This window comes from Peromyscus leucopus, chromosome 5, assembly GCF_004664715.2.
Source record: "Peromyscus leucopus breed LL Stock chromosome 5, UCI_PerLeu_2.1, whole genome shotgun sequence".
Classification (NCBI taxonomy): domain Eukaryota; kingdom Metazoa; phylum Chordata; class Mammalia; order Rodentia; family Cricetidae; genus Peromyscus; species Peromyscus leucopus.
In genome coordinates this window covers 67,945,848-67,961,363 of record NC_051067.1, presented here as the reverse complement: position 1 = coordinate 67,961,363, position 15,516 = coordinate 67,945,848, and the positions used below count along the sequence as shown (strand labels likewise).

Sequence of the window (15,516 nt, the reverse complement as noted above, 5' to 3'; positions counted from 1 at the left end):
AAAATAAAAACCACATGCTTTTGCTGTAAGTATACTGAAGTCCATTCACTTATTACATAGGAACTCAAAGCCCTGTTTGGTCTGAGTAACTATGAGGATAGGTAGGGTACAGCACAAAACAAAACAGACTTTGTATAGTTGATGCATTGGCAGTATCCACCTTCCTGACAACAGCATGCCTATCACATGTGCTGGTAGTGTAGATAAGGGCCTGAGATGATTCTGGAAGGCAGATTTTGTTTTCTTTGATGGGTAGAATGCCACTGTTAGATAACAAAGCTAAGAAATTAGACTAAAGTCAGGCCATTACCATTTGTAAGGCTAACAAGTGACATAATTTACATGAAGGTCAAAATGGCAACAACTTCGGTTTCTCTTACTAAGAAACAGTATAGAAAATTCCAGTTCTCTAGGCTGGAGTGTAGCTCAGTGGCAGTCACTTGCCCAGTAGGCAGGAGGCTACAGAGTCAACCAGGCAGTGAAAAAAAAAAATCCAGTTCTTAACTGGAAGAGAGGCAGGTCTCTAAATGGCCAGAAGAAAAGAGAGCACCCACAAGGCCTCTAGGTCCCTTCTCCAGGCCCTGCTAGCCCTTAATCAACTCAGACTTGATGCTTTCTTGGCTTTGGCTGTCCTTGACAATGAAAACCTGTGGCATAAAGGGAAGGCAACAGGCACGTCTCATATTTAACTGCATCTTAGGTCGGATGTGGCTTTTGTCTCATTCTGTGTAACATTTAACAGCCCTCTGCTCTAAATAATTTTGTTATTTGAATAATCTCAAGTGTTTTATAAGGTTGGCTTATTTTATTTTCTTAATTGGGATCTTACCATATTAACCAGGCTGGTTTTATGATCCTCTCTTTCAGACTCTTGATTATCTGTGTTGGGCTAATTATATTGTCATGTTAGTACCGCCAATAGAATCATTTCAAACAGCAATATCAAAGGCACAACTAGAGAGAATAGGAACATTTAAGCCTACCTATTAATGCAAATAGTCCCACATCTGCAAATTTAGTCCATAGAAATTATTCAATGGGGTCAAAAACTATATAGTCACAACTGTTATTACAAGTTTGTCTACAAAAACAAAATTACAGAGTTGGTCTGAAATCTAGTAACTGGGTCTAGAGAAATGGCTCATTTGGTAAAGTTCTTGCCATCTTACCATAAGACTGGGGTGGTGGTGTGTGTCTGTAACCCCAGCTCTGGGGTGGGGAAAGGTCAAGACAAACTGATCCCTGAAGCTCATTGGCTAGCCAGTTTAGTAGAATTGATAATTATTCCAGGCTTAATGATCTTTCAAAATATTGTCTCAAAAACTAAAGCTGAGAAAATTGGAGGAAGACACTTGGTATCTACCTGTTTTTTTACATGCTAGCATGTACATGTGCACACACACGCACGCATGCGTGCATACATACATGTACACATAAAAGTTCAACAACAAATGATAACTTCATTTGGACAAACAATGTCAAATCTATACCCTGTTATATAACGCTGTGATTGAACTGTGATGTCAGCATAAGGTTGAAGGACAAAGATAGTCAACGAAATCACGAGTGCTGTAGAGACAACTATAAAAACACGCACATTTGTTGAACAGGACTAGACTACAACATGCCAGTCTAAGTGCCTGCCCAAAGATTGTGCTGTGGTGGTGCCCCCACACCCGTGGCATCTCCTTCAGATTTCGTCCAGTTTTAATAGTTGTAAGATAAGTAATTTCTGAAAGGCAAAATGCTACTCCAAGTTTATAAGTTCTAGTAATAAAATAATTTGGCAAATCTGTTAGGAGTGCACAAAATGATCACTTCCATAAGATAATTGCCTAATACGACAAGGTGATAGCAATAGGCTGGCATCTCTAGATGATGAAGATCTTTGGGTACCTATATAATTCACAGAGCCTTACTAACATTATGCTTGCATTTAAATGCAGTGTATATTTGTAAAAAGATGCAGACACACCTGTAGCCTTAGGCCATCATATGCCTTCATAAATACATAAATAAAGGGACATACATGCTCATGTGCTGATTTTCCCTAAGTCTAAACTAAATAATAAACAAAAATCTAAAGTGGACAATGCCCAGACCAAAGGGAACAGAAAATGTAGGCTTTTGAAAGAAGTTTAAAAGAACAAATGTCCCTGTGTAGATTCTCCATAATACTTTAACAGAGTGAAATGAACCACAGGGTAAAACTTCCTACGTGAACCATGCATATTGCTATTAGTATTAAATAGTTGTGCCATTATTGTCCTTAGTAATTGCTCGAGTAGCTCTTATCATAAAAGAATAAAGAAAGAGAGAGAAAATTCATTTTAAAAGTCAGTTCTCTTGGAATATTTGACTCCCATTATCCCCTTTGTTCCATACTTAAGCCCTGGTTTGTCACTATTTGGTAGATGAGGATCACTTTGAGAGTCAGCTGAAAGCAGCAAATAGACACATTTTTACACGTTGGTGTGCTTGCATGGGTTCAGAGGGGCGCACTACCCTCCTGTCCCAATCCTCTGATAAATAGGACACAGATACCCAATGAGGAGTCCACTCCCCAGGGGAGCCCTTGTTCCTCTAATGTGTAAGTAAAGAACATAACTTCCCTTGCTGCCTATTATGAATATCAGTTTGTGTCACAGAGCTAGGTTCCTTCATCCCTAGTCATCTCAGAGAATGTAGGAGGGCATATGTATTCCTTTAGTAACTGCAAACCCCATTCTGTATAAACAGTCTATATGCATTCCAATTTGCTTTAAATTCTCTTACTAATGTATATTATTATTCTTAATTTTACAGATGTCAAAAATGAGGACATAATACTTGCAAATCTCAAAATATAGTAAGGGGAATATATAGAATCCAGTGTCAAGACTGACAAGATCCAAACCCTTGCTGTAAGCCAAAGTCAGAGAAACACTTCTGGTTCCTATTTAAAATGAGTCAGAAGGCGTGCACATATCTAAGGAGTCATTGCTACATGGAGGAAAGAGCACAAAGACACAGAAGTCACATTCGTGGTCTAACCATCCTGGCACACAACTGCAGCCACCGGAGAAATCATTTTTAAGCAACTCATGAGCCAACGACACCAGAATACATGAGAAGCAGCAAGCTCACTGAATCTGAGCTACACACATACATTTGCTTGTCTGTTGTACTGAAAAGCATCTCTACAAAATATACTGATTTATCAATTTCCTTTCAATGTGAGATGAAAACACTTTTTTGGCTGAACGTGGTGGCATATACCTTTAATCCCCATACTCGGGAGGCAGAGCCAGGCAGATCTCTGTGAGTGTGAGGCCAGCATGGTCTATACAATAAGCTCCAGGACAGGCACCAAAACTACACAGAGAAACTCTGTCTTGAAAAAAAAAAAGAAAGAAAAGAAAAGAAACAAAAAGAAAAAAGAAAGAAAGAGAAAATTAAATGTTTTTCAAATGTGTCTTCATATAGTTGGGATTTGAAATAACTTCAGAAAAAACATATAACACAAATCATACATGAATTGAAGCAAAAATAAAGAGCATGTAGTGTATTTGACTCTCTCAAAAGCTATTCTATAATATATATGTAGATGCACATAATGACATATATGTCAATGTATCTATCAAAAATTTCTCTGTATGACTGCCCAGTCTTGAGAGAAAGTTTTCTGTCATTACTGCAGAAAGTTGAGGAAGAGTAGATTAAAAGTGTTAAACATGAGAGAAGAAAGTTTTCATGAAGTGTTATTTTAATCATTAAAAAAAAATCCATTCATCGATGAGTCCTACTCAAATACAGGCACAAACTACATAAGAACCAAACTAGACATAGCCTTGTAACTCCAGGTACTCAGGCAGCTGAGGCAGCAAGGAGATTGTGAGTTAAGGCCAAGGTAGACAAAACAGTAAGGCCCTGCCTCAAAAATAAACAAGTTAGGTGTGATGGTTCTTGTCTGCTATCCCAGCATGTGGAGGGCTGAAGTGTGAGGATCACGAGTTTTAGGCTAGCCTGGACTACATAGAAAGATGCTGGCCCCCAAGCAAACCGAACAACAATAAAAACCTAAAATGAGTACTCTCCAGGTCAACGGGAACAGAAATTCAGGGCTTGGGAAAGAAGTTTAAAAGAACAAACCTCCTCTCAGGCAGATTCATCAGTACTTCATGACAGGAGTGAAACAAACTATAGAATAAACTACCCATTTACAGTCACACAGATTGCCACTACTGTTAAATAACCATGGGATCATTGCTCCCAATTTCTAAGTACAAATGAAATGCACTTAGAATTCAGATTGGGATTGTACATGTCCATTATCTGTTGTAAATGCTAATTTAATAATTAACATCTCTCTGTAAGAAGAAAATGAAGTAGCTATCTCACGTCTGATAATATTCTTAGAAAGCAGACAAGCTTACTGGAAGTGATTATTCCAGATGTCACTAAAAACAGGTACAACAGAAGAGGTATTCATTAATTTCTATATCACACATAACATTTTAAAAATTGGCTAATGCGTTCTTTCTAACATCTAGAAATCCTTCGTGTTAGTAAATGAATAGGCAATCATGTCAGAACCTAAAGGAACATAACTATAGTACTGACAGTTTTACTTCTAGCCTTGGGGACTGAACCCGGTGCCTTGTACAAGCTAAGCAAGGGCTCTACCACTGAGCTACACCCCCAGCCTGCACATACACCAACTGAATGCGCGCAACACAAGAAGTAAGTTCTGTATCCTTAGAAAACATAAAACGAAATCTAGTTTTGAATCACACAGAATGAAGCCAAGTGCCCTCAGATTTACTTGTTGTGCCAATATTTTTATGTGACTGAGTTCAGAACAAATAATTACCACACAGCTATTTTCTTAGCACATATTTTCTTCTCTTAAACTAGGAGCAGTATAGGTTGAAACAACCAGGAAATCTAGGAAGAACTTTTAGACAACATGTATTTAAATGACTATCAAATATATGTGGATCCTACTAACACGTATTTGTAACCTCATGACTAATATTCACGAGCTCTAATTTAATTGCTGGAGCTGCTTTGTTTTTCCAAAGCTTTTCTCAGAAAAAAAAAAGGAAAATAATACCATCACTAATGCAATTTGCTTGAAAACTCTCCTTAAACACAGATATCATTATTCCTAGTCTTAGATGATGTAGTTAACGCATAATAATAACTTGATGATTATTATAAGGTTATATTATAAAAAGTTGCTTTAAGTATCATTAACATTACATGATGTTTTCTGTAAAAATTCTGAATCTAAAGATCCTAACATTCTTTGTGCAATAAGGCTCCACACTTTTAAGTGTCTTAAAAAGTAGACTCTCCTGTCTGGACTTCATAAATTCAAAATGTAAAAAAAAAAAAAAAAAAAAAAAAAAAAAAAAGAAAAGGAAAGGAAAAGGTAAACTGCAATACAATCTTAATTTGTAACACTTGAAGTCAAAGCACCCTGATTTTCAGAAAAGTCTTAAGAAGAAAGCAAGAGGCCAAAAGCATAGTGCCCAAGCTGTCAGAGTGGTCTGCAACAAGTGCCTGATCATGGCCAGAAAAACATTTTCCATCTCCATCAAGTTCTCCTGACCCTGACTCCCTCCTCTAGCTATTAATGGAATCTCAGTAAGACTGTTTAAAACTAGAGTTACTGTTTTAATTGCTTAACCCACCTCAGTATTTAAGTAAATGCAATGCATATGATGTTTTGGCAATGACAGGAATTTTTTTACACAGCAAAGCAGCTAGCATGATTATAGCTTGGGCGCATTAAAAGTACAGTACATTCCTATTTTGCTCTAGAGCACACAGTTCATCAGGACAGGACACCCCCCCCCCCCCGTCTGCTTACCCCAGGAATACTGCATTGAGTCTGAGAAGACACCAGGTGCCTGTCAAGCATGACAGACCAGTTCCAAAATTGTGCAGAACTCCAGAGAAATAGTCTACAGGCACAAGAACCAGGTTACCAGCTAAAGGCGGCCGAGCCTCGCTGTGCTGATCAGGAGCATACCGCAGGCTACAGTTTTCCCTGCTGGTTTGAGATGTGTAATCTTAGTCAGTATGACTTCCTGACTTTCTAAAGTTCTTCAGATGTCAAGAGCTTTCTCTGATTCCAGGACCACTTCAGGAAAGGCAGAGGAGCCCATCATAGTCAGTTAACAAATGCCAAGTGGGAGGGACTTTTCCTACTTTGAATTACGTCAGCTGGCTCAGAAGAGAGACGCCTGTAAACTTGTCAAAGCAGAGTAACACTTCATTAATATCAGATGCATGCCTTCGGGCAGCCCTGGCCACAACAGGGCTTTTAAAGCTACTTTCTGCAGTATAGAACAATAGATTGCACAACCGGATATGCTGCTAGCATTCAACTACTGTCCGGAAAAGTCTTGGAGAAAAGTGAAAACATTCTTCTACTCCCACCCGATGAAGAAAGACTTTCTTTTTTGTATGCAAGAAAGTAATCTTTTTCTTTTCTCTCTTGTTGCCTTCCAAGTTCTTCGAGCACATAATTACGTTCACAGTCAAGTACTGCTTGATTAAATCTATTTTATCTAAAATTGAAATTTTTTTTTCTTCAAAAGACATTTTCAATCCAGGTGTGGTAGCCTAAAACACCATCACTCAGAGACTGGAGTTGGACTGAGTTTAAGGCAAGCCTGGGCTACATAGGAAGAGCCTGGGCTATAAAACCAGATCCTATCTTCAAACACTAGCAACAAGGAAAAAAAAATCAAGCAACCACACAAGAAATCACACACACTTTACCCAAGTGAAGCAATTCCTGCTGTGCCCCGAGGACATCAGTACAATGCATATTACAAAGGGTTACTATCTAGCAAATATAAAACAGTTATGGCTCAAGGATAAAAGTGCTGGCTGCCCAGCATGATGACTTAGGTCAAATCCCTAGCACCTTGTGCATGCCTGTAAACCCAGCACAGTTGTGTGTGTGGGGGGGGAGATGTTAATAGGCAGATCCCTAAGGCTTTGCTGGCCACCCCGCTCAGCTCCACTGAGAAAACCCAGGCCAAAATAGTAGAGTGGAGAGTAACAAAGCCAACCACCAACCTACAAGGTAAGGGTATATGTTTTCTAGTAGCTTCAATTTTGAATTTAATGACAGGTTCTCCCTGACTTGCTCAGGCTAGACATTTACTCACTCTGCAGCCTGGGTAGAGCTTGTCTCAGGCTCCCAAATAGCTGGAATTACCGGTTTGTGTCACCGGAGTAGATGTTTCACACTTTTAAATGATTGGCAAAAATATCCAAAGCAGAAGGGCATTTTGTGACACAATATGAAATTTCTATCTACATTCACTAATAAAGATTTATGAAGACATGGTCACTCTTTTTTTTAAAAAACAAAAAAACAACAACAACAAAAAAAACCACGTTATCATGGCTGTTTTAGCCTTCCAGCAGAGTAGAATAGTTGTGACAGGAAGTATATAACTTACAAAGCCTTCAGTATTTCTTAGTGATTCTCCAAAGAAGCTTGTCAGCCCCCGCCCCCCCCTAGAACTACGGGTGGGAGGCCCATTTGGTGCACCCCTTGGGCCGTAGCTCTGTACTGTGTCAATCCATTTCTATGAAGTCCTTGAAATGAAGAGCAGTCTAGTGGCTGCCAGAGCTTAGGGATGGAGGGGTAGCTTTAAACTGCAGTCTGAGAGGCACCCTGAAGCTGAAGGTGGAGTGACATTCACACCATGCAGTAGCCAGATACTCCTGTTTGCTACTTCAGCATCTACAGAATCCACCAACCATTTGAAGAATATTGCATTCGTACTGAACATGTACTTTTAAGATAGTCATTTAATAAAAATTTAAAACAGCTTTTGTTCCCTAAATAAGTCAATATACAAATTATTAATATTTACAATGTGTTAACTTTTAGTAATCCATAGGTTCTTTATCGGATATGTATACTTCATAGACAACAGAGGGCTATTTCACACAAGGGATTTCAACATCCAGAGATTTTTGGTGTAAAGGAGTTCTTTGGGCCAATCGCCTTGGATACTGAGGATTGACTGCACACACCCAGAGACACTATCACCCATTACCAAGGAAGCAGACAGGTAGAATCTTCATGGCTGCAATGGGGTTTTAGTAAAAACTGGAAATGACCTAAAGAGAGAGTTGGGTAAGCAAACTTTGGGCAGATGACCTAGATTCTAGAAGTGAAGTACATGGACAATCTTCACAGTATAACGTTACAGAATGCAAGCAGCACAACCCTACCTACGTGTACAGCAGTGCCCTTTTCTCTACAACCAACCCATGCTTCCTCTTGCAATCAGCCAGTCTCACAAGTACGGGTACTCTCTCATTATATTTTGACTTGAATTTCTCTGATAAGTGACGTTTAATACTTTTTCAAGCACCCATTGGCCACCTTTGTGCCTCTGTAGTGTCTATTCATATCTTTTGCCTATTTCATATTTGAGTTGTCTTTTTCTGTTCAGTTTTGCGGCTGGTTTTTTTTTTTTTTTTTTTAACATATCTTGGATGTTAACCTTTTATCAACTATACAATTTGTGGTATTTTCACACAGGCTCTTTCCATGTAGGTAATTGTTTCATTTGCTGGGAGAAGTCATTGTGCTTGCTGTAGTCTCACTTGCTTACTATTGCTTTTGTTCCCCTAAGTTTATGGTGTGAGATTCAAAACAATCCTCACCATGGCCACTATGAAGAAACTCATTCCCCATGTGCTTTCTTTTGGCTTTATGGTTTCAGGTCACAGGGTTAGTGCTGGAGTCCATTTTTAGTTGACTTCTCTATGTGTTGGAAAATGAAGGTTCACTTTTGTCTCACTGTGTAGATGTACATCAAAATATAATGTACATCAAAACATAATGTTATACATTTTAATTTTTTTCAGTGTGAAAAGTCAAATCTAGAATCTTATACATGCAAAGTGGGTCCACCAACCTAATACCTAACCTTTTATAAAGGTTTTAAGTTTTTTAGACTTATTTTATGAGGATTTTGCCTCCATGTATGCATGTTATGCATGTGTACCATATATGAGCCTCATGCCCAAGGAGACCAGAAGAAGGCACAGGATCTCCTGCTGGAGTCAAAGTTGGTTGTGAGCCACTATATGAGTTCATGGAATTGAATCCATTTTCTCTGCAAAGACAAGGGGCTTTAGCAGGCTTCAGCATGGCAGACATGGCTCTGGCAGGGCTTGCCCTTCCCCTATTCCCTCCACTATGCTAAAAACCATTAGATTACATTCCTAAAGCTAGCCACCAAGGTCTATTCCCTTATGTGGCCACTTCTTCCTCCTGAGGCTGACTACCAAGGTCCAGTTATCAAAGAATTACAGTTCAGAGATCAAAAGTCCCCTTTTGGTAGCTCACCTAATTAACACGTCCAATCAAAACAAATCAACTCATCCTAACACAGGGTTTCTTCCTTTCCCTTTATAAACCGCCATTTGCCTATGGGCCACATCCATCTACTCTGTATCCAGAGGCAGTCCTTTGTCCCTCAAGGGAAAATATCCCTGCCCCTTCTCTTGTTCCTTTCCCTTCTCCCTCATCCTCTATCTCCCGTCTTTGTCTCTTATTCCCTTATTTACCTCTGGGGCAAATAAATCTCCACTGTGCTGAGAAGTTAGTCTTGGGGTGTCTTATGCCAATGCTTGTCCTTTTAGTAAGTATTATTAACTTCTCAGCCTCTTCTCCAGACTCTCAAATGTTAAAAAACAAACAAAAAAAACACTAACCTAGTCACAAAACTTTGACCTACAATCTTACAATCTGTCCTGCTTACAAAATATGCTAAGGCAATGGTGGCATAAAGCTTGTGGAATTAACCAACGAATGTCTGATTTGACCTAAGGCCCGCTCCACAAGATGAAACCTATACTTGACACTGCTTGGGTGACCAAGAACCAGGGACTAGCTAGTCCAGAGACCTAGGTAGGGTAAAACCAAATACTACTAGTCTAAAGAAAAAAGTGTCAATAAAATGATTTCTGTATAGGCATAGATCAGTGACTTATTCAGCCATCATCACAGAAGCTTCCTTCTGCAGCAGATGAGAACAAATACAGAGACCCACATCTAGACACAGAGAGACTTTGGAACACACAGCTCTGAATGGGATATCTCCATCAAATTCTTCCCCTCAGGGAGTCTGGTGGATGAAGAGGCAGAACAAGTGTAAGAGCCAGAGGATGCCATGAGAACAAGGTCCTCTAAATCAACTGAAAAAAAAAAAAAAAAAAAAAAAAAGCTCGTATGAACTCACAGCAAGCACAGGGCCTACACCATCAGTCTGTACCAGGTCCTCTGTGTATGTACTATAGCTTTCAGTTTAGTATTTCTATGGGATTCCTGAGTGTGTGAATGAGTGGGTCTCTGATTCTTTTACTTTCTCTTGGGGCTCATTTCCTCCTGTTTGTTTGCCTTGTCCAACTTTGATATGATGCTTTTTGTTTTGTCTCACTGTAAACAAATTATGTATAAAGTTCAAAGTATAAAAAGCTTGTATGTACTTTATGCAAGTGGTTAAAAATAACTCATGGTGACTATGACAACATGTAAAAAACCCATGCAAGCCCAAGCCAGACCAAATCCCAGCTAGAAGAGAGGAGATGAGCCTCCAATTCCACCTCAAGCTATGGAGCTACTGGCAACTGTTAGCTGCTGGAAGAGGGAGAGACAATTTTAAGAGTATGGCCCTTGGGAAGTTGACCTCTCTCCAGTAGAAGACCACACATCCAAGGGTATTTGGTCAACATAAAACTGGCCTTAAAGGTTTTTTAAAAAACAACCATTATAAACTTGGGTGAGTAGGGGAAGGGAGATAGAATTAAGGAATAATTAGGAGAGGAGGATAAATATGATCAATACATATTTATATGGAAAACTCAAAGAACTGATAAAAATATAATATACAGATCTATGAAGATAAATATGAAAAGTAATGAATACTAAACCCAAGTTTTGTGTAGCAGTTTTCTTACAGATTGAAATATTCTATTCTGCAGGGAAGGTCCTTAAACAGGAAGGTCAACAACTCAAAATAGCTCAGGAAGTCCCTGAAACTGACCAGATTCACTAGGTTCCTCCCTGCCAGAGTGAGCAATAAAAGCTGAGAGTCTCTCTCAGCTTAGGAAAGCTGAGCTGAAAAGATTAGTCTTGAAGGACAAAAGCTGCAAAGAAGACTGAGACCAGACAAGCTGCCTGGAAGAAGCTGAAACGAGCCAACCTGTCTGTAAGAGGTTTAGACCAGAGTCACTTGGAAGGGACACTCTCTAACCTGTTGAGCTGTCTGTAGGATGGAAAGTGCTCCAATTTCCCAGCTTTATGAGCTGTCACCCATGCTGGGGAGGGCCTTGTTTATTCAGGGGTCTTTGAGTCATTTCTGTTCCCCTCTGCCATACTTCTGTAAATAACCGCAATAAAACTCATTGGTTCACTAAGTTGGACTATGGTGATATCCATACTTTGGTCTGTGATAGGCTCACTAGATGGAGTGAGTAGACATGTCATGTTTCCCTAGGAAAAGTTTTGTCACACAATGACAGGACAGTGATCATATTTCAAGAGGAATATTTTAGGGTAGGGAGGGCAAACTTTATTTTGTTTTTTAATTAGGTCATAATTATACCATCAGTTAATATATTGTTTCCTATGCTTTGTATTCTAAAGTAATATAGTAAATGGTAGAAAGTTAGGAAACATCGTTAAAACACTCAGGACATATAGATTGCTAGAGAGTTAAATGTTCATGAGACTGTCTTCCCCTCTTCTTCCTTTTCTTCCTCTTCTCTCTTCTGCCTGCCCCCCTCCTCAATCCCATGAGAAAGGGTCTTGCTGGATTTCCCTGGCTACCCTGAAACTTTCTAAGTAGCCTAGAACTTGAGAAACTTGTGCTTCTACCCTGGCAGTACTGGTACTAAGGTTGTGATCCACCACTGTGTGCCATTTAACATTTTAATTACATAATGTGTATACATATGGTAGTAAGAGGAAAACACACAGTTTTCCCTTTGCAGTAATAATTCCACTGTAAAATTATAGAAAAAACTTGTAACAAGTTATGAATATTAACAGTGATCGTGGTTTGCTGGGGAGGGGTTTGAGGACTTCTTTTCTTTTTAAAAGTTTAGTACTTTTCAAAACTTTCTACAATGGGTTTCTTTTACTTTTTCAACTTTGATTTTTTTTCCTCCTAGTGTCAAACAGGCAATCAAGGGTAATTTTCTAGAGAAATTGTTTGGTTTTGCTCTTGTAGTGACCGGTGGAACCAAAGACCTCACATATGCTACTCAAGGGCTCTATCACTGAGCTATATCCCAGCCAGAAAACTTCATTTAATACATTTTTGAGACTATTTTTGTTTTTCCTTTCACATACAATATAATCTGAATACAGTTTCCCCTCCCTCTAACTCCTCTCAGTTCCTCCCCACCTCCCCTTCCATCCAAATTCAAGCCCTTTCTGTTTCTCATTAGGAAAAAAAAAAAAAAAAAAAAAAAAAAAAAAAAAAAAAAAAAACAGGCTTCTAGGAGATAACAATAAAACATAACAAAATAAAACATCATAAGATAAAACAAAAAACATCATATTGAAATTGGACCAGACAAGCCAACAGAAAAATAAGAGTCCAAGAGAAGGTACAAAAATCAGACCCATTTATTCTCACATTCTAGTGTCCCATAGAAGGGCTGAACTGAAAGCTGTAGTATGTATGCAGAGGACCTGGTGCAGACCATGCAGGCCCCATGACAGCTGCGTCAGACTCTGGGAGTTCACATGAGCATTGCTCAGCTTTGACACACTTTTCTTTCTGAGAGGGTGGTTTGTGTTTCTGTGAAGGCAGACCCTAGCCTGCAGAAATCTTACAGAAATGCAAATGATTTTGCCCAATAGAATGAGGCTGTCTAGTAGAATATAAATGTCTTCAGTCTTATGTGAAAAATAACCCTCTGAATTACGGTTTTAGTGACCTATAGAGCATTAACCAGTTCAAATATAATGGTCTTAACCAAGTAGTCATTCTTCCAATGACTCCAAGTCGAATGTTTCTCTGAAATCTTTCAAACTGGCTTGATCATTCTGCTGGTTCCCTCAAGGAACATGACCAACAAACCAAGCAACACCCAAGTGTCTTTAGGAGACAAGGATCTTGGCAAATGGTCATGATCCCAGTATTCCTGAGGAGGAGGCAGGAGGTTAACAAACTGAAGGCCAGCCTGAGCTGCACACCAATAATTATTATGAAAAACAAAAGCCCAAACCCATTGGCATATATTAATCGGAATTTTTTTTTTTTTTTTTTTTTTTTTAAGACAGGGTTTCTCTGTGTAACAGCCCTGGATGTTCTGGAACATACTTGGTAGACCAAGCTGGCCTTGAATACACCTGCCTCTGCCTCCTGAGTACTAGGATTAAAGGTATAAATTTTGTTTTAAAGAAATAAATACCCTGAAAATTTGGAAGCATTATACCTGGTGATGAACCTTAAATATGAAACACCATGTCTTTCTTTTGGACACCAACATATATGGTTGTTAGTTTTCCAGGCCCGGTCTACCTTGATTCATAATGCTACTAAATTATATAAGCAATGAAGAACAGCTAATAACTCATAATGGTTTTGAGAGCAAAAACTTCATGGGTTTCATAAGGATGAGGGTGGAAATTCTGTATGAAACATATGAAATATCCATGCTTTCCCAAGCTTGTAAAAAATCTCTAATACTAAGCAACATTATTTCTTTTTCATGTGCTCACTGGGATACTGCTTCTCTTGCTCTCAAATGAGATTGAGCGATACTGTATGGAGTTGGTTGGAAGATCATAAACAGAAAAGCTAAAGACAGCAGGCACATGACCAAAGGAAAGAGAGCAGGAGAGGGTCATGCAAGGAACCTGCACCAAGCAAGTGATGGGCATTAGCCCAAGGGTGTCTTACCATGCCTGAAACCAACAGGTATGAGAAATTCAAGATTATTTCATCCCTTTCCAGTGTTAGAGGAATAAAAAAGAGGAAGAAACTTCGACTCAGATAAATAAATCCCCACCAAATAGTAATTATTGGCTTTTCATACTTCTGGCAAAATTTCAATTTAGATATCTATGATTTATGGGAATACAAAAAATATTCAGCCATATTATGGAATAAATGCATTAAAATAAGGTCTTTTTTTCTTTAGGAATAAATTCAATTTTCTGGTTATAATTTATTTTTATTGTTGACTATTAGGAAAAAAAGAAAACAAAAATAACAAGTAACAGCAGCAGCAACAAAACATTTATCCCTGCCTTCCCCTAGGCTCCTAATCTACAAAAATGGGGTCAGACTCCACAGAATGATTGCCAGATTACACAAAACATCTAGTGCACATCTGCCATATCAGAGTTTCCAAATAAATGTTAGTTTCCTTCGTTGAGTTCACTCCCTGGGAGACATTGAGCAATGTCTAGAACCATTGTGGATTGCTACAATAGGGAAGGGTGAGTAGGTCACTAACATTGAGGTGGTCGGGGCTACAGAAGCTTCTGACATCCTGCAAATACTCAGTAGCACTGATCCAGGTCAGTGTGCCCACAGTGCTATGATCAAAGCACTCAGCAGAAGGAAGGTGCTCTTCACATCAAGGCTGTCAGTGAGAGGTGCTCTTAGTCAGAACCAAAGATAACAGCACTTGAAATTCAGATCCTTTTTGAGCTAGTTGCCGCAGAGTGGGAGGTGGGACTGGAGAGGGGCTGTGGAGGATTAAGAAGAGTGCTGTGGTCTAGAGGGAGATGAAGTCTACAGGAGCCACTGCGGTAATTGGCCATCATAGTTTAACTGTAAGGACAGAAGTGCCTTGATCCTCGGGGAGTTTTCACACCAATAACATTTTTTTGCCATAGCTACTTTCCAAGTCCCTTCTAGCTCCCCACCCACTCCCCAGCACCAGATCCAACTCATCTGTGTGAAACCCTAAAGAAGAAGAACTGATAGTGTTAGAAGTCCTGGAGAGCTGTCCTTATAACTAAAGATGCATGCTTTCTTAGAGGAGAAGGCAGTCTTTGCTACCACATGGGTAGGCAGTGCTGTTACTGCCTGTAAACAGACAGGGAGGGCTTTCAGTCATTCTGATTGTTCAAACCCAGACAACGTGGCCAATTGTTGTTTTAAACTCTAAAACGGCAGCAGACCTTTCTGGATAGGGATGTGGTAGCCAGAGCACAAATACATGATGTTGCCAGGAGACAGGAAAAAATGCAGAATTTTGGAGGCCACATACTTCCAATGGCCAGTTCAGACTTCAAAGTCCAGACTGGTGATCCAACCAGCCAGGATTGTGGAAAGCTTCCTTTGCTCACACCCCAGTTGGGAGTTTCTACATCAGTAGTGTTGTCTTTTATTACAAAGGCCATGATATGCGTATGAATATGGGTAATTATGGTATGCGTGAGCCAGACAGTGAATCAGAACTGCAAAACAGAACGCTAGCGTGTGCGCACGCTAAGGCTCACATGTGGTTTTGGTAAAT

General features: G+C 39.4%; 1 protein-coding gene across 9 annotated transcripts in view; it reads right to left on the bottom strand.

The window, feature by feature from the left end:
• Cacnb2 (calcium voltage-gated channel auxiliary subunit beta 2) overlaps positions 1 to 15,516 on the bottom strand; it is a 356,801-nt gene that overhangs the window by 150,634 nt on the left and 190,651 nt on the right. The window contains exon 1 of one of the 9 annotated variants that reach the window (XM_028870502.2): positions 5,858 to 7,364. The exons of the other annotated variants lie outside the window; for them this stretch is intronic. Within the exon in view, the coding sequence (XP_028726335.1) occupies positions 5,858 to 5,908 (51 nt within the window). The 5' untranslated portion in view covers positions 5,909 to 7,364. Of the gene's footprint in view, positions 1 to 5,857; positions 7,365 to 15,516 lie in introns of those variants that run through there. 9 annotated transcript variants of the gene reach the window in all.